Genomic DNA, 18,466 nt, shown 5'->3' on the forward strand with positions numbered 1-18,466 from the left:
TTCTTCAGCACAGTCACTTTTGGCTGTGAAATTGAAGCAATTCCTTTTTGCTTCTGATTTGCTCCTCCTGAGCCTCCAGCTCGTGATTTTCCTTGAGCTGCTTTAGTAACGATAAATTATAACCCAGGGAAAAGAAATAGGAACTAAATATAAGCAAAGTTTAAAAGTATTTATTAACAAACTAAAGCAAAATGTGCAACACAAAATAAGCTTCTTCTAAAAAACACCAAACAAAAGAGAAGCCAATCTATCTCAAACACAAAACTAACAATCAAGATATAAACAATAAGGCCTTAATCGGAACACAAAGCTTCCACAGACGGATCACACTAAATGTTCACACTAAAGAGACTGATAAGTATGTTTTCATCACCAACCAATCACCAGTATCATCAGTGATCACAGTGTTTGGAGCTGCACAATCGTTAACCACAGGTAAGTCCTGAGGATTTCTCTGAGTGATAATCTGGCTACAAGTCTATTTTCTAATTTATTTTTAGAAGAATTAAGTTTTAATTGTATTATATTAATTTAGCTTTTTATTTATTGCGTCTTGAAAATGATACATGTGATATTTGTATAATTATTATTTGTATAATAACTCAGACTCCACACTTTATATACTGTTCCTGAACGCTACATGCACACTCAGTTTCCGTAGTGTAGTGGTTATCACGTTCGCCTCACACGCGAAAGGTCCCCGGTTCGAAACCGGGCGGAAACATCTTTGTTGTTTTATGAGACTGTTGTTAATTGTTGCTGATTTTTTGTTCTGGTTTATTTACAGGAATTTAAATTTTCGGAGTTAATCTCAGCAGTGTTTCTGAACACCGCATATCTGTGAACGCTTCATTCAGAGTCGGAGTTTAAAACACCGTAGAATTGCACAATACTTTAATTTGTATTATTTTAACTCTATGTCAAAGTCTATAATACTGCATATACTAAAAACGTTTATGTCATTAGGCTACTTCGTGTCTTAGTCTGAGCTCTTTGGGTGATTACAATCATCACATATGCTCTTTTGTAAAGCGTCTATAGACAACACTTGCTATGAATTGACGCTTTACAAATACTGATTGATTGATTTTATTTTCACCATAAATATCAAGAAAAAACAGTAAGAGAAATTCCTTCTAGATATTTTATTAGACACAGTGATAAAAACTAAACTAACATTCTCACTGTGACCACATTAAAAACATGTGCTATAAACACCTCGCTAAAGGCAGTCTGACATAAGACATAACAATTATTATTTTTCACATGACACAGTCACACTTGACATGCTGATAATTGACCTATCAGGTGGGCTCCTTAATAATTTTAGCACCCATCATTGACTCCTCCTGAGGGGTAGTCACAGCAGGAGGGTGGGAAGCAGTTTGAGGAAGAGTTGTGGCAGGTATGCTGACTGTGCGGCTGCCTTGTGCCGCACAGGAATGGCAACAATATTGGAACAATCAGACAAAGGGAAGACATTTATACTCAATTCAGAGGGAAATAGATAAAGTAAAATACAGAGGGAGCAACAGAAGAGAGGAGGTCGTAATGTCCAGGTTAAGAATTGGTCACAGTCATTTAAATAGCACTCTACATATCATTGGGAAACAGTCATCCGGTCTTTGTGAGATATGCAATCCAGCAGAAACAGTTGAACATGTAGTTATTAAATGTAGAAAGTATGTAGCACATAGACAGAACATGATGTCAGAAATGGAGAGAGAGGGAGAGGCTGAAGATGCTTGTTTAAATCTCTCTTGAGAACAGGTTTGTTGAGGAGGATTTAGGAATGTGAGTAATAATTAAATCCAGCAGATGGCAGTAATGCAACTTTTTGGATGCCAGCTGCCAATAAAATCCAAAGAAGGACTACCATAGAGAATGAATGGGAAAAGTTAAGGAAGTTAAGGACTACTATACACGGCTCTCGATTCCCCGACGGGGAGTAAACTATTATTTTGTATACAAAACTAAACATTAAAGAAAGTAAACCTATGATATTTGACATAATGAGAAGGTCCTGTGTCCTTTTTCCGCTTGCAGCTAGGGTTGCCACCCGTCCCGTAAAATACGGAATCGTCCCGTATTTTACACTTTGATATTGCGTCCCCTTTTGAATCAGTACGGGACGCGGTTTGTCCCGTATTTCCAAGATGCCTTGAACTCAGCATCATTCAGTCGGCTAGTTCCCGCCTCCTCAGAGCGTCCGTTGGTTTGTTTGGTTCTTTTTTGGCATGAGCAATGAGAGCTCGTCAGTGATTGGGTGAGAGAAAGTCATAGGAGTCAGAAGTAAACATGTCTGCAGGTGTCTCTGATTCCCGCACCGTGCACCATTAAAACGTAAATGGATGCAGAAATACAGACGTGAGTAGAAAGTGTCAGTGAAAATGAATATAATGTAAAGGAAACTTAATATATTTTCTCCGATGTTTATAGATAGGTTATTCCAGTATAGTTTGGATAGTGTGAACATTTTTCGGTACATAACACAAAAATATGACATTTATTTTAGCCAAATCTGTATTCACAGTTTGGCCTGGGCGAGATATCATCAATACAACATCAATATATCGACAGTAGACACTTAATTAATACAATAAGAAAATAGTTCAAAACCATATTAATAGTATCATTCATCATGAGAAAACAACAAAAACGACAGACAGAATAAATGAATGAATAAAAATACTATTAAATTCATACTGTTTATTTAATTAAAAACCTGTCATCCTCCCCTCTATGTTACAGCAGTGTCAAAAGCACTTCAATAATACTCTGTTGATGAATTAATGTTAAGTTAATAACTTTATTTGAAGTTTAAGTTAAGTTGTAAATTAAATAGCTAGTAGTAATCATCTGCTGAAGTCCTGTTAGGTGCATTTCATTGTTCATACATTACTGTTTCTGCCTTTACACTGAAGTTTTGCGTTTTTGTAAATTATTTCAGAAAAAAAAGTGTTAATTAAGCACTTAAAACTTTAAGTATGCCTCTTATTTACATTAAAACCACGTTTTAAATCATGATTCACCACAACTGGTGCCTCACACCACCGTTGGGCCAGTGGTGGTCAGACCCCTGCTGAGTTGCACCCCGCTGCGGGGTGTCCCTTATTTTTCTGCTTGGAAGGTGGCAACCCTACTTGCAGCGCTCAACTCAAGCGGAGAACACTGTTGCTAGGTTACGAAAGTTAACTTCAACTCTCCTCGGTAGTCACTTTAGGTCTGTTTTAAAAAGCTCCGTTTGCTTAATATTTGCTTTTATTCAAGGAAATGTCACAAAGGAAATACGACGTTAATGTAAGTAAACTTTGTCCTTTCCCTCGGAGTCAGCAAGACGAGTCAGTTTAGTTTCTTCTCCGCCATTTATGTCGACAAAAGCTCATAAATCCCGGTGTTACGCCTAGAAATGCATCCCTGTCAAAATGTGGCAGACATTAAATCTACGCTGCCGTATTTTCTAATCCACCCGTAAACTTCCTCCACAGACACTTTAGAGTCAAACACTGTTTGTTGGTCATATTTAGTCAGGCTTATTAAAATGTGTTCTAGCCTCCCGAGTATACAGAACAAGGACACTTAACAATCAATAAGCACAAACTTCAAACATTTTGTCATCACTAGCCTGCCCCAATAAATAAGAAGTATGCCTTTTTTAAAAACGTTTCCGTGAGGTTCATGCACTAATCGGTAAGGATGCATTTCTCAGTATAACACCGAACAACGGCAACAGCCCGTTGATTGGTTCGATTACATCACATGACATTTACGCCTTCCTCGTTAGTATAGTGGACAGTATCTCCGCCTGTCACGCGGAAGACCGGGGTTCGATTCCCCGACGGGGAGTTCCTTTTTTTTTTTTTAATTGTGTGTATTTAATGGAAAATCATATCAGTTGTCTGTGAAGGGACAGTTTGTTTATGAAAATAGTCAAACCTCTGGAGAAAATGGCCGTGTCTCTTCTTGCACAGACTGCCTCTGTGAACAAAAGACCCTTTAGGATCATCTCTACTGTATGTTTTTCAAACTGTGTCTGTGTTTTCCCACAGTATCAAAGAGTGTGTGTGTGTGTGTGTGTGGATGTGTGTGTGTGTGTCCACTTATCTCTGGTGTTCTCTCGGTCAAATGTATGACGGTTGAACCAGTTCAGTTTCTGACTGGATTCCAGTCTCCTGACCACGTGTGAACGCCACACCATTGGTCTGAAAACTGCAGCCTGTTCGTTATCGTTCCATATCAGGGGGAAGGTTTGATTATCTGTGCGACATAGTTTAACATAACACAGATATGTTTCTTTAAAATCATCATACGGAGCCTGGCAAAGAAAAAGGCTTTCCGATTTTAAACATTTCTATGTCATAAAAACACAAAAAAAACACACTGAGATTGAAACTGTACTCTACATTTCCGTGTGACACAAGACAAACAATAAATCGTTGACTCATCAAATACAACCTTCCTGAACTGACCCAGTGATTGTGTACGTTTGAGTCCCACGGTCGACCTGTAAGTCAAACTGAAACTGCGTATTGATCGGTCTAAAGTAGTTCTGCTCTGTTTGTTTTGGTCTGTTTGTGTCGATTCTTCTGTTTGCCCTCAGTTCAGGGCTGTGATCTTTTTCTCATTCCTGCCTGTGAAAACACCACAAGAGACTCATCTTCATCACCAACAGTCTTTTAATCTCTTCACAACTGCTCGACAACGAGAGCCCTCGAGTATCAGTGTGGTTTTACTTTAAAGCAACAGTATGAAACTTTTCCACCTTGAAAAAGAAGTCGTTTTAAATATCGATTTATAAGCACAGAGCGGCCTGATCGCCTGTTTAACTGTAACTTTGGAAGCAGGCCGAGGTCGTCTCACATATGGCACTAAAACCTGACTCAGACTGCAGGAAATCGGGCTGATTTGAGGTCCAATTCCTCCTTCCGGATAATCGCAGGATCGCTCCCGACTCGAGGCTGCTCAGAGACGATTATCTGCCCAGATTATATCGTAGTGTGAGTCGTGCAAAGACGTCCCCGATCTGCTCTGAGATCATCGGGATGCCTCGATTTATATCAAACATGTTTGAAATTTAGGATTTAAAATCTTGACGATTACGTCTTTAAAGGGTCCTGAAGAAGTCGTGTATGACTACAATCACAGAGAGAGACGAGGGAGGACAGTAATAAGTGGACAGTAGTGTTTAGCATTCATTGTGTGTGTTATTGCAAAAAAAACTTACAAAACATTAATAAGAAAAGTGTTCATTTATTTCAAAACAAGAAACAAACAACAAACATGTCATGCTTTGTTCTGATCTTCAGGTGATGTGAAGCACAAAACATGAAGAATCAACTTAAGGACGATTCAACAAAAAAAAGAACGAAAAGCTTCGACTTGAGCGTCGATCTGATCGAGAAATGACGCCTGTGCAAGGAGTTCAACTTGTAAATGTCACGCTGCAAGAGTTTAATTCATTCTTTATTTTCATTTTGGGGTCCATAAAGATAAACATGTCTGCTATAGTCTGGTACAAAAAAAGTAAAACAGGTGATCTTTACACCGCTGACCAGGTGTAGAAATACAATAAAAACCCAAGTTAAGTCCTGCCGAACCAACATTTTTCAAAAGGCTGCCAGCAAATATAAGACTGGTATTAAGCAAAGATATTCAAAACATGATCACAGGATGTTCAATATGATAAGGCACAAGATCAATTAATATGAAAACAGCTAAGAAACTTCTGTATCAGGAGCATCGATCTGAAGACAGTTCATGTTGACAGTCCTGTGATTTATCTTTAAGAGGTTTAAAGGTCACATATCTTCTTCTTCTTCTTCAGTTTAAATAAGTCTCAGAGCTCCACAAAACATGTGTGTGAAGTTCCTTGTTCTAAATCCACTCTGATCCTGTATTTGATCATGTCTATAAACCCCTTTATTTCAGCCCTGCTCAGAACAGGCTGTTTCTGTGTCTGTACCTTTAAATATGTAAATGAGCTGTGTCTGACCACGCCCCCTCTCTGGAAGGGCTCAGGTGTACTCTGTGCTTTCTCGCTCCATGTCCTATTGTTTACGGTGAGAAGGCAGACTCAGAGGGTAGAACAAACACCTAGCTGTGGGAGTGTCACCCACCTGGGGGAGGGGCTACTGCTCTTTGTGATGTCATGAAGGGAAATTCTCCAAACGGCCTGTTTGAGCACACATTTTCTGAAAATTGGAGCAGGGAGAAGAAGGAGAGGATGGACTTTTCTCATAATCGGGGAGCTTAAAGACAGACTAGAGACACATGTTAGTGAAGTGTAGTTTGTATAGTTTGTGACCTTTAAAAAACATTTTGAAACGGGACCAACCCTCCAATTCATATTTGACACATACAAACAATTTGAGTCGTGCTCAAACACAAACCTCCTGGTTTTTGAAACGACAGACAATAAGGATGTCAACATGTTCGATTACTTGACACCACGTTTGAAAATGATACAATCTCAGTCATTTTTATGATCGACAGTACCGAAAAGTATGGCAGCTTTTATGAAGCTACAACGAGAGAAGGAGAGAGAGCACAAATATTTTGGCAACACTTTGGTACCAAAATGTTGCCAAAATACTTATTCAATTTAAACAGACAGCATTTTTTTGCCTCCAAGAACTAGTGGATATTGGGTGCCTAGGGTTATTATTTCTGTTTCTGTATCTGGTATCGATATTGTTAGATTTTTAGCTAGCCTGAATCAAAGTTTAAAAAATCTGGAACCATGAAAACCCGACTTTACAAAATGTTCTCATATAGTCTGCACATCGATATGACCCGTCTTCGTTGTAGAGGAGTCGCTAGTGAGGTATTGGAAGAACGTGACACGGTTAAACAAAGACAAATATGTAAAATACTTTGTTCCAGTTTAAACTTGTTGAGGTTGTCAAACGGATCCTCCACAGGGAACAGAAAGGCCGCTGAACACGTCGTCCCATCACCAGATTCTCAGGATACAGTTGCCACGGTTTCCTCCATTAAGCATACAGTTCCAACATTTAACCTCAAACGTCATGGGGCCACATTTGATGGAGTGAGCGTACCCCTCAGACGTATCCTGTGATGTCATATCTTGCCGCAGTGGACTTCTTGGCTCCCTGCACCGCCTGCGCGCTCGACTGTGAGCTTCCTGTGTTACTGCGGACGAGCGTCTGCCCCCTGCTGGCCGCGTGGACGCCCCCGACCTGCAGGGTGGGGTTTCGGTACGTCTGTGAGGTTGTCCGTACCCCCGGGCCGGGCACGCCGCCGCTGCCTGGTATCGGATACGGATATCCTCCGGCCTGACGCCTCGCGCGTCCTCCGTCCTGCTCCTCGCAGCACGACACGCACAGCATCCCTCCCCCGAGCATGGTGATGAGCGACGACGCCAGGCCGACATACAGACACTCCCCCAGCTCGAACTTCATGCTGGCGGGAAGATTGGGCCTGTAGAAGGTCTGGACGACCTCGTGAGTGGTCCACGCCACGGGTATGAGCGCCAGGAAGCCGGCGGCGAGGAACAACCCCCCGCCGGTGCCCGCTACGCGATTCTTTACCGTGCCCGTTCCTTCTAAGCAGAGCGTGCACTGCATCCCCAGGACCGATATGGCGATGGCGAGGATGGACAGCACGATGGAGATGACCATGAGGGCACGGGACGCCTGGAGGTCAGAGGGCAGGGCCAGCATGGAGTTGTAGGTCTCGCACTGAAAAGCGCCCGTGCTCTGGTAGACGCACTCCATCCACAGGCCTCTCATGTTGGCGACGGCCGTGACGATGTTGGAGCCGATGTGGGCCGATATCTGCCAGTATGGAAGCACCGTGGCGACCAGAGTTCCCAGCATGCCCAGCAGGCCCAGGAAGAAGCCCATCAGCTCCAGAGCTGCTGACGCCATGGCGCTGACCCCGGAGACGAGAGAAGACCACCCGGTGAAATCAGCTCCTGCAAAACACACAACACAGTCATTTTTATAAATGTGTTTATCTCAAAAAGGGGTGTGGCCAGAGGGGTGGCATTGGGCCCCCTTAAAATCTGATTGGCCCCCTGAGATGCCAGCCCAAAAACCAAAAAAAAAAACCAAAAACTCTGATTGGCTTTTTGCAGTGTCAGAGGGCGGGACCAGAGTTTAAAAACAGTGTGTGAGAAGAATATTTGGGGCAGCACAGTCTGTGTGACAAAGTCCATCCATCCAACACTGACCCAGATAACATTAAACTACAGTTACCCCCCCCCCCCCCCACCCCCAGAAAAAAAACACTGAAACTAACACACTAACTTTTTACAGTGTAAATTTAGAGATAAAGAGAAAGTCTTTACTGTCTATGTGAGGTGCAGAAGTTTGCGACTTCATATTTTAACTGTTTTTATAACCGTAAAACTTCAAAATAAAAGCCCATCCCAGTTTAAGGTCCAGTGACTTTTACCAGTCTGCTGTAGCTGCATGCTTTGACATCTCTCAGTTAGAGGCTCTTGTGCATTCAGTGTTGATTAATTAGTTAATTAGAGGATTAAATATTTGGAGAAAAAGCAGCAAGACACAAAAAACACTCCAACATCTGTTCTAGAAAAACATGATGATGCTGCATCAAGCCGAGCAGCAGGTCAACATACTGTCTTCAAAAGTAAAAATCAAACGAGTGATTTTTAACTTGATTTGTTTATCTTTATCGTACCTATGAGCAGGTAAATATTACTGTTTCACAGTCTGTCCCATCTTTGCTGTGCAGAAGTTTTGTTTGAGAATAATTGAAGGGCGTTTTGTATTGTCCCAAATAAAGTCAGAATCGTTTCTTAAACTTAAAAAGAAAAAAAAAAGCCCGGGCTGTTAATTTAAGTTTTTACAGTATTCACATTCTCTCACTGATTTTTTTTCATTTTTGTTAAAATATTTAATTTCCAGTTTTGGTGATATAAAATGCTCCAGAGTCCCTGAAGTCCCAAAAAGCAAATATGTTTACAATGTGCGCTCAGGTTATAATCTTGTCTGCACAAGATAATTATAATATTGTAATTATTTAGGGTGCAGGTGGCTTAGTGGTTATAGTGCACGCTCCCCGTACAGAGGTTACAGTCAGTGGTGTAGTGCAGAGTACACGATGTCTTAGTCTCTCCATCGGGAATACTAACTTCTAAATCTCCTCTGGTTCACACCAAAGGTTGATTGACAATATTTGTAGTATGCTGCACCACTGGTTGTTGTCCTACAAGCGGGCGGCCCCGGGTTCAAATCCGACCTGTGGATCCTTTCCCACATGTCATTCCCCACTCTCTCTCTCCCTGACTCTATCCACTGTCCTATCTCTTCGCCCCAAAAATAAACCTTTAAAATAATAATATTTAAATAATTTAACTTTATTTATAATGGGATCGTGTACATTATTAAACATAAGTGCGCATTTGATGCAGAGTACCAGAGTTAGCTTAAAGCTAGTTTACATCTGCAGGTCACAGGTCAAACATCTCAGAAAAAAACAAGACCATAACACCTGTAAATACACACACACACACACACACACACACACACACACACACACACCAACAACTTCAGCATACAACATAATGACATCGTCTGCACCAGATAATAATTGTGCGCCCTCGTTACTTATTATAATGTGTGCACATCACAATCATCTGGTGCACACGAGTCATCATCTAACTCGTGCCATCGAGATAATAACTTGTTGTTCCCGCCAAGTTAATGACCCGTGCTCACAAGGTGATGTTTAGTTTGTCTTGTTAGGACTTCAGGGGGGCTTCATGAAATATTGCAGACTCGCAGGTTAAATTAATTACTGCAAATTACGAGTCTGCACATCCGTATTTATTTCCCACTGCGACCTGGGTGCAAAAATCAAGACGTTTAATGACCTGAAAGTTTAACTTTTCGATATATTTTTAGAGGTTTAAATCGTGAAGAATTTGAAATGTGTTTTCATCTCCTGCCTGAAAAGGGACTACAGATGAAAATCAGCTTTTTTCGGTTAACGCTGGTTAATTTGCCTGTGCAGTGAAGTCAAGTCAAAGTTCATTTAGAGCCTATAGCATATTTAAAACAAAGCCAAGTTACCCAAAGTGCTGTGCAGGTTTAAAACACGATATAAAAGGACTCATGAATAAATTAAGAATAAAAACACAATAAATAGGAGCATGATTTAAAAGTCAAAATGTCTACATCAACTTCCTCAACTCTACATCAAAAGACGGAATAAAGAGGTGATTTCAAATCTTTAATGCATTGAGCAGCTCTGATTTTAACAGTCAAATTATTCCACAGATTTAGAGCATCAAACCTCAAAGTCTCCGTCACCTTGCCCGCATTTAGAAACACCCAAGAGCCAACAAATAAAAGCTGCAGTCAAATAAAGATGATGAAGTACACATCTGATTACCAGATGCCAAAAACACCCAGCGTTCTTTAAGCTTTAATTCAAAGTGTTTGTTTCTACTTCTTACACGCAGAAACATTTCACATCCTCATGAGATGGAAATATGTGAAAATCTGACGCACACACACACACATGCAGCTGGCTTTCATGCATTACCTTAAAAATCCTGGAGAGGAGTCAGACGCTGGACAACGATTTTGAATCTTCGCTGCAGGAGCTGAAGTTGATGAGGATGAGGAGGTGGAGGATGAAGATCAGCTTGTATGGATATCCTGCACTGGTGAACCTGTTCCTATTTCTCCTGCACACACACACACACACACACACACACACACACACACACACACAGAAAAAAAGAAAAAGTGTCCCTGCTGTATCAGACTCAAACTGCCTCCTCAGACCTTGACATAATCACAGCTGTTGTTCAGGCACTTTAAAATCTGCTGGCTGCGTTTCAGACTAAAGCGAGCCAAAAAAAAAAAAAAAAAACACTTTTTAGAACAAATGCTTTTCAATCCTCTGAGTTTGATTCACCACTTGTTGCATAATAACCTACTTCTTACTTCTAACAACAATGCAGCAGAATAGACTCTGTTACAGGCGGAGGTCCTGCATGTCGTCTCTCGTCTCGTCCGTCTGTCTGACTCAGATGCTCGGCTGTCTTTGTTTAAGTGATCTCTGTCCCTCATTCAGACCTTCGCCTCCTGTCAGGTACACACACACACACTGGAACAGTCACAGTGACACACACACACACACACACACACACACACACACACACACACACACACACACAGGTTAATCATTCCCTCATCTCTCCTCATTTCACCAAAAAACAGATCATCTCTGCAGCAGCTGAGTCCAGAAAAACACACACACACACACACACACACACACACACACACACACACACACACACACACACACACACACACACCGTTCAGCAGCAGACTCCTGTGAGATAAATGAATATTCAGGATGTTAGTTTTCTGTTTTATTGAGAGAGAAAATGATTCATTCAGCAACTTTAAAAAAACAACAGAGGAGCTTAAAAGAGTTTCCCTTTTATGTTCAGAAACTAGAAACACTAAAAAAAAGTAGCTTGTGAGCATTTTTTTTTTGTATTTTTTAATTAAAATCAGTGATGGAATAAAACCGCCTGAAGCAAAGGAAGTGTGGACGGAGGAATAACTTACATGCTTTTTTTTTAATGCAATCTTTCTTTCTTTCACTGAAGCCTTCTGCCTAATTTTACAAAATAAAGTTCTGACTCTCGTGCCTGTTCTGTTTGTTCACAAATTAAACCAACTTTAAGTTTCTCAGAAAAATACAAAATCAGCAACGTTATGATGCTGCAGAGAAGCTGATATGAGACGCCATGTTGACTTTATTTCATCATTTTATGAACACAACATGGGGGGGGGGGGACGGCCTAGCGGTTATGTTGCCCCACATGTACGGAGGCTGTAAGTCCTCCAAGTTGGCAACCAGGGCTCAAATCCGGCCTGCGTCTCCTGTTCCGCATGCCTCTCTCTCTCTCCCTGATTTCCTGCTGCGTCCATTGTCGACTTAAATAAAGGCATACAGCACCCCGCCAAAATAAAATCTGTTTGAAATGCTATACTACTTTAAAAGCTATTTCTAAACCACCACTTGTAACTTTGTGGTCAGACTTAGACCACATTGACCAAGACCAGGACTCACCTGAGACCAGAGTGCTCAGAGGCCGAGACAAGGCCAAGACATTTAGGGATCAAGACCAAGTCAAGACCAGGACCTTTAATATCTCTGAAAAATCATCATCTTGTTCATTCAAAAAGAGACGGTTTCCTTCTTATCTTGGAAAAATAGCCTCTCAGTGGTGGTCTTGACCGGTCTTGATTTAAAATACAGAGTCCGCCCAGTCTGAGACCGAGACAAGACTTTCAGAAAGTGGTCTCCAGACCAGTCTTGAGACCAAGTTCGAGAACCACAACACTACAGGAAATGTTGGGAGGAGAGAGAGTGGAGGATGACCTGCAGCAGAGGACCGATGTCGGATTTGAACCCACGGCTGCTGCAACCAGGACTATCTCGACATGTGGGGGCGTGCAACATAACAGCGAGGCTATCCTGTGCCCCGGACGTGTTCAGCTAAATGTGACTTTTTTTGTTTTAAATCAAACGCAACAAAATAAACAAAAAAACCCAAAGGGGCATCTTCAAGGCCTTGAATTTGTGTGGCAATTTCCTTTTTATTAAGATATCTATCTCATGATTTAAAGAAAGGGGGGGGGGGGGGGGGGGGGGGGGATGTTGTGGGATGTTAGCATGTGTGGTTGTTTTGAGAAACCAATATTATGAAAATCAAGGAATCACAAAAAGATGATTTTATACATTTGATCATTTCCCACTTTTTCCAAAAAGTTTAATCAATTTTCTAAATAATTTTGAAAATTTGTCTTTTTATTTATAACAGTTGATAATAACTGAACAGTGTTCTTGTTTTTATGATTTTTTTGGTTGGCAAACTTCATAAACTCCATACTGGCTTCGTTTCCTCCTGCTGTTTCATATTTTGAATTTACCGTTTAATTAAGCTGACACCAAAGTTGGCCGCCTCCTTCACGTCCCCATCCGTCAGCTGTTTGACTGCTTGTCCATCTGGAGACTGCTGAGAGCCACAAAAACATCAAAACAAACAAACAAACTTACCATGTCGGTGTTTCCTCAGGTGACAGATAAAGACACGTGTCCTCTCAGGTCGGTGAGTCTCAGTGTCATCCACACTGATTACATGATCCATCTGTGTGTGTGTGTGTGTGTGTATCTGTTTTGGTAGTTATAGTCACACCGTTTGCCGTTGATCCGTTCCTGGAGCTCAAGCCGTTTGTTTCTAATCCTTCACATAGCAGCAGCAGCATCATAATGGGATTAGAGCGTAATCCAGTCACTTCCCCTACAAAGTGGACTGAGGGGGGGCAACGTCCACACACTCAGAAACACTGAGCCATTATTATAACCCACAGAGAGGCTTTATCTGAACAGGCCGCATATTAATGAGGCGGCTCAGGTCGGCTTGTGACCCCCCTTTGTTACACTGTTGTGACGGCCTACTGGTCAGATATTGTGAATGAAAGATCGGAAATGAGGATATAATGGTTCTTAATGCCAATCAAAACTTCACAACTTTTGGTATAAGTACTCAAAACGGGTCGATACCTCGCTATGGGCCTGGGACCACAAACATGGTGGTCCCCCCCTTTTGATTGTTCAACACGTCAGACACAAACTATTTGCACTGACCTGTTACCGTAAAGAGTCCTCTCTCTTCTGGGAACAGGATTATGGCAGTCAGAGTTTCACATTTTTCGCACATTATGTCAGAGCGATTAACATCGTTTAGAAATCAGAGATGACCGAACATCAGGATCAGAATCTGAATCAGAATCAGAATCTGGGTTTATTGCCAAGTACATTTACACATAAAGGAATTTGACTTGGTGTATTGGTGCTAAACAATTAACAAGGAAATAAAGCAGAACTAGCAACAACTTAAATAATACAGAAGAAGAAGATATTACAATATATAAAATAGAATTTAAAAATGTAAAATATAAAAAACACAAAATGTACAAAAGGTGTAACGTAGGAGCTGTGCAGTGGACTATGAGAAAAAAAATCTTAATGTGTGTAACTTTATTTTGTCATTGGATCATCTCTGCATAATCTCAGTTACTGACTACAACTTTTTGAGGCTTCTGGTGTTTTGCAGAGAAACAATCAATGATTCAAAACTGAACTTTTTAAAAAGTATTTTTTGGACATTTTTGTCTCTTATTAGATCGGACAGCTGAAGAGAGACAGGAAATGTTGGGAGGAGAGAGTGGGGGGACGACATGCAGCAAAGTACCAGGGCTGGATTTGAACTTTGAATTTGAAGTAGCATCTCCATGGCGTCTAACCAGAATCCTCCTATGGGATGTTTTCATTGGATTTTGGATCATTGCAGAAAATAATCTCTGTGTTAAACACACGTTTCTGAAGCGTAGGCGTTTTGTTCAGCAGGATAACCTTCACAGATGAACGCCATTTTTATGATGTTTGAAGCGTTAATGCGGCCGACAGAAGTAAAAAGCTAACGTTATGCTACAAGCTAACTACGCCACGGTCGGATGATTGTGACGTCACTAGCGTTACGCTTCAGACGATCTCCGATAAACTAATCCTCGTAGCTTAATAAATAGTTTACTAACATAATATTCACCTTAACCTAAAGATTAAACCTACAGGAGACATCTCCGACTAGTGAGAGAGTTCCCGCCCTCTGTGTCCGGCGTGATGACGTTTAATGTCCCCGACGACCGCTGTAGTCACATTTAGCCGCTTGTTAGCAACCGCCTTTTTAAAGACGAGTAAAAACTTCAAACTTCACAAGTGGAGGTATTACCTAACGTAGTTTATGTGGTCTAACAAAACACCAACATCTCTTCAGCTTGTGTTAACCACAGACCTTATTTCAGGCGTCTAACCACAAACACATTCAAAATCCCCGTTGACTTTTAGACGTTAGACCTCATGGCGCTCAAATGCTAACTCACTTCCTGGTTTTAGGACTCATTCCTGTGGCGCTCTATAGCCTCCACACATGGGGCGCAAAACATAACCACTAGGCTATCTGGCACCCCGATTCAAAACTGAACTTTGAAGCTAAACTATCAAACTTTCACTCGGACCGAACCATAACGATCATGTTTAATCGATCTTTTCACCCGTATGCGTTTAAGATATTAAATGATAAATGATTTGAATGATGAGACAGATGAATGTATGTTCAGGTAATGACTATGATGGAAGAGGAAGTTGTGAGTTTGCTGGACTGGGAGGATGGACTCACTGCAGGGCGGAGGGAGACTCAGGATGGGGATTCCCTCTCGTGCATAATTCAGCCCGAGATGATCCCGGCCCAGACTGTTCCTAAAGTTAGACAAACGAGATGAAGGGAGGAGGACGGAGGGTGGATGGAGGAGAGGAAGGGAAGGGAAGGGAGGGTGGGTCGAAGAACTGAGACAAACTGGGTGGAGTGGGATAGCTCGGTATAAGTCGGCTTGTCAGGTAATTGAAGGCGTGGTTTAGGCGTGGTCCTTGCTCCCAAACGTCCCAAAAGTTAATACATTAACTTCATTTTTTGAATCGATCTATCAATCTTTTTCTTTGGTGTCATGGTCTGGTCACAACAGCATGCTGCAGCAAACACAGGGAGTGAGCATGGCCGGCTGCTAGCCTCTTCATTACTCAGCTGTGGCGTGATGGATTCAAGGCAGGAAGTAGGCTTGAAAATGAAGTGGGATCTACAACACTGATTGTTAAATGGTCGAGTCAGCTGATTGGTCATTCACAGCTCTGCAGCGTTCCTGTTAGCGGATAGCTACCCGAAGCTTCTGAACAGGGGTTTTCAGCTTCCTCCCTTAGGACCAAGGTTTTTAGTCCCAAGGTGCAGAGAAAAGTCCAAAGGCTTACCAGTAAGTCTTAAAATATTTAAGAGAATGACTGAGTTTGTTGCAGAGAAATTGAGTTAAAAGAAAATATTTGAAAATGTATTTTTTTGAAGATTTTGAGCAGCTCTGAGGTTTTCATTTGAGGAGGATGTAGTTTGTAGCTCACACCACTAGATGGTGATAATGAGACAGAGGTTTTTCTCAACAGTTTGAACACAGGGTTCAAGGACTTTCTTGAGTTGATATCACAGGGTTTACATGCACATGATAGTTTTTAAAGGAATCAAGAGAAGAAGAAAGCTACAGGAGCCCGGATAGACACAATTAATAAAGAGACAAGGCTGAAACTTATATTGTATTTTAGTATTTTAAGATTTCCATCCATCCATCCATTTTCTTCCGCTTATCTGAGGTCGGGTCGCGGTGGCAGCAAGCGCTGTAAGTCAACCCAGACTTCCCCTCTCCTCAGCAACGTTTTCCAGCTCCTCCTTCCCTGCAGGCCAGAAGGGATATGTAATCCCTCCAGTGAGCTCTGGGTCTACCCCGGAGTCTCCTCCCAGTCGGACGTTCCAGGAAGACCTCCAGGAGGAATGATCTGAAGGATGTCAGACATTGAAGAACCGCTTCCTCTTTTCCCAACTGTATCAAACATTTACCTTTTTGAACCAAACCTTTATAATAATCTAATTTTACAATCACCATAAACCAAAAAATCACCCTAAAATAAGAGCTTGGATTTTGTCTCTTAAAGAAAGCGAGTCCCCACAAGGTGTCTGTGTTTCCAGATTAATGTCCCCATAAAATGCAAATCGACAATAAAGGCTTTCTGTTCTGTTCTAATGTTTTAAACTCATTCATGAAACTCTAGAGACATCTAGTGGCCGACTGAAGAACCTACAGTTACTCTCATTTAAAATCTCACTCTTCTAAAACCAGCTTGTTTAAAATGTTTTATATAGCGGTCTCATCATGTATATGACGTTTTGCTAATCTAAAGGTGCTGACAATTTATTATTAAAAAATGTGAAAATAAATCACAAAAGATAAATTCTTACCAATCCTGTTTTTCAGCTCTCACTCTAAAACAAACATTTGCTCATTCATTCAGACGTTTATTGTGTCCAACTCTTGTCTGCAGTATGAAATATATAACGACCACCTGCAGGGCTATAGGAGGATTTGAGACTCTGTAAGAAGACCTTTTTGTGTTTCACTGGCAGCCGAGTGGACTTGAGGGTGTGACCAGCCTGCTAAGTGCTGATTTGTGTTGTGTGGTTGATAAACACAACAGAGAGCATGAAAGGAGCTGCAATAGTGTGTGTGTGTTAGTGCTATACTAATAATGTAAAAAGACAAATCAACTTTATTTGTATAGCGTGTTTAAAACAGCCTCAGCTGCTTTACAAACAAGACATAATAAAACAGATAAAGACATTTTACAATGATGGAGATCATAGACAAACATAACAACACTCAAAGGAGCAAGTTTACATTCTGCTCCTGAATGCTCTGGATTTGTTTGGACCAGAGACGGTAGGCGGTTTTAAGGCGACCGGTGTTTTAACTGTAGCCTCGTGATTTGTTCAAATCTGACCTCTGGCTACTTTCCTCCATGTCATCACCACTTTTTCTCTCCCTGGTTTCTGACATCATTTAGTGTCCTATCTCTAAATAAATGCATACAAAGCCAAATGAACAAGTTCATATCTTGGTTTCACAGGATATATTATATTATGGGACTTCAGGGACTCCATATACATCATTAGTGCAGTGCATTAATAAACAGAAGTATTTCGCGGGTCAGCTGTCAAACTGGGACACTCCCAACAGCAGACAAGCTGGCCAATCCCAGTGTCCTCCCCAGTACCAACTTTGGGATCAGCTGACCAATCAGAACGTTTTAAAATCTAACCGGAAATAAACCCGACGATCAATATAAACGGCTTTGGCCCCGCCCACAATGTTGGAGAAATATGAGAATGGGTCGCCCACGCGCCTATATGAGTTCACGTGCTCTCAGTATCCATTGATATTAATCTGTTAGATTTAATTTTTATCACTTCTATTATCAGATATCTAAAATAAAACTGTAAACTTCCATCGGCTTGCCGGCTTGTATTTGGCCTTTACCAAACTGCATTCACATTTTATCTAATTTATATATTTTGACTTATTTTCGAAAATTTCTTGGGAATTTATGGGAATTCACATCATAAAGAAACCTTAGGGACTACTTTTGAATTCGGCTTACTCAAAATGTTACAAATAAAAATGTATTCGGGTATTTGTTTGTCATATCTCAGTGTTACACCAGCTGTTGTCCTGTCTGATTAACTGTAAAATGAGGAAAAAATAACACTAGGTGATGCTGTCATTACTTGGCTGTTAATTAGGAAAATTAAGTTTTTTTTACGGTTTAACTTAAGACGAATTATAGAGTAGAAGCAGCAAATTAAAGTAGTGATGACTCATGCTTTCATGAGTCATGTCTTTTGACCGATAAGAACTGGCCAAGTTAAATCCTCATACTCGTCAACGTAGATCGTCACGGGGATGCGCCAGACCTAGTTTTACAGTCATCACACCCCCAGGAGGCTCTGCTTCCCAGC

At 41.2% G+C, this 18,466-nt stretch overlaps 1 protein-coding gene and 2 non-coding genes across 4 annotated transcripts; 2 read left to right on the forward strand and 1 right to left on the reverse strand.

The window, feature by feature from the left end:
- The first annotated feature begins 651 nt into the window (after window positions 1–651).
- On the forward strand, window positions 652–724 carry trnav-cac (transfer RNA valine (anticodon CAC)). Its single transcript has one exon. It is a non-coding gene; the product is annotated as a tRNA-Val (tRNA).
- A 3,050-nt stretch (window positions 725–3,774) lies between these two features.
- On the forward strand, window positions 3,775–3,846 carry trnad-guc (transfer RNA aspartic acid (anticodon GUC)). Its single transcript has one exon. It is a non-coding gene; the product is annotated as a tRNA-Asp (tRNA).
- Window positions 3,847–6,577: 2,731 nt separating this feature from the next.
- On the reverse strand, window positions 6,578–13,207 carry cldn2 (claudin 2). 2 transcript variants are annotated; one of them, XM_061056361.1, is made up of 4 exons: window positions 13,075–13,207; window positions 10,937–11,334; window positions 10,537–10,678; window positions 6,578–7,936 (listed from the first exon to the last, which is right to left on the reverse strand). In XM_061056361.1, the coding sequence occupies exon 4, from the start codon at window positions 7,887–7,889 to the stop codon at window positions 7,062–7,064; it is 828 nt and encodes a 275-aa protein (XP_060912344.1). In that variant the 5' UTR covers window positions 7,890–7,936; window positions 10,537–10,678; window positions 10,937–11,334; window positions 13,075–13,207; the 3' UTR covers window positions 6,578–7,061. The 2 variants fall into 2 exon arrangements, with proteins under 2 accessions (XP_060912344.1, XP_060912345.1); XM_061056362.1 differs by having other exon boundaries at window positions 10,537–10,681; window positions 10,873–11,334.
- Between the last annotated feature and the right edge of the window lie 5,259 nt (window positions 13,208–18,466).

Source organism: Labrus mixtus, chromosome 14, assembly GCF_963584025.1.
Source record: "Labrus mixtus chromosome 14, fLabMix1.1, whole genome shotgun sequence".
Lineage (NCBI taxonomy): Eukaryota > Metazoa > Chordata > Actinopteri > Labriformes > Labridae > Labrus > Labrus mixtus.

Bases quoted from the DNA above. Each gene is read 5' to 3' on its own strand.
- cldn2 (XM_061056361.1), bottom strand. From the start codon at position 7,889: ATGGCGTCAGCAGCTCTGGAGCTGATGGGCTTCTTCCTGGGCCTGCTG.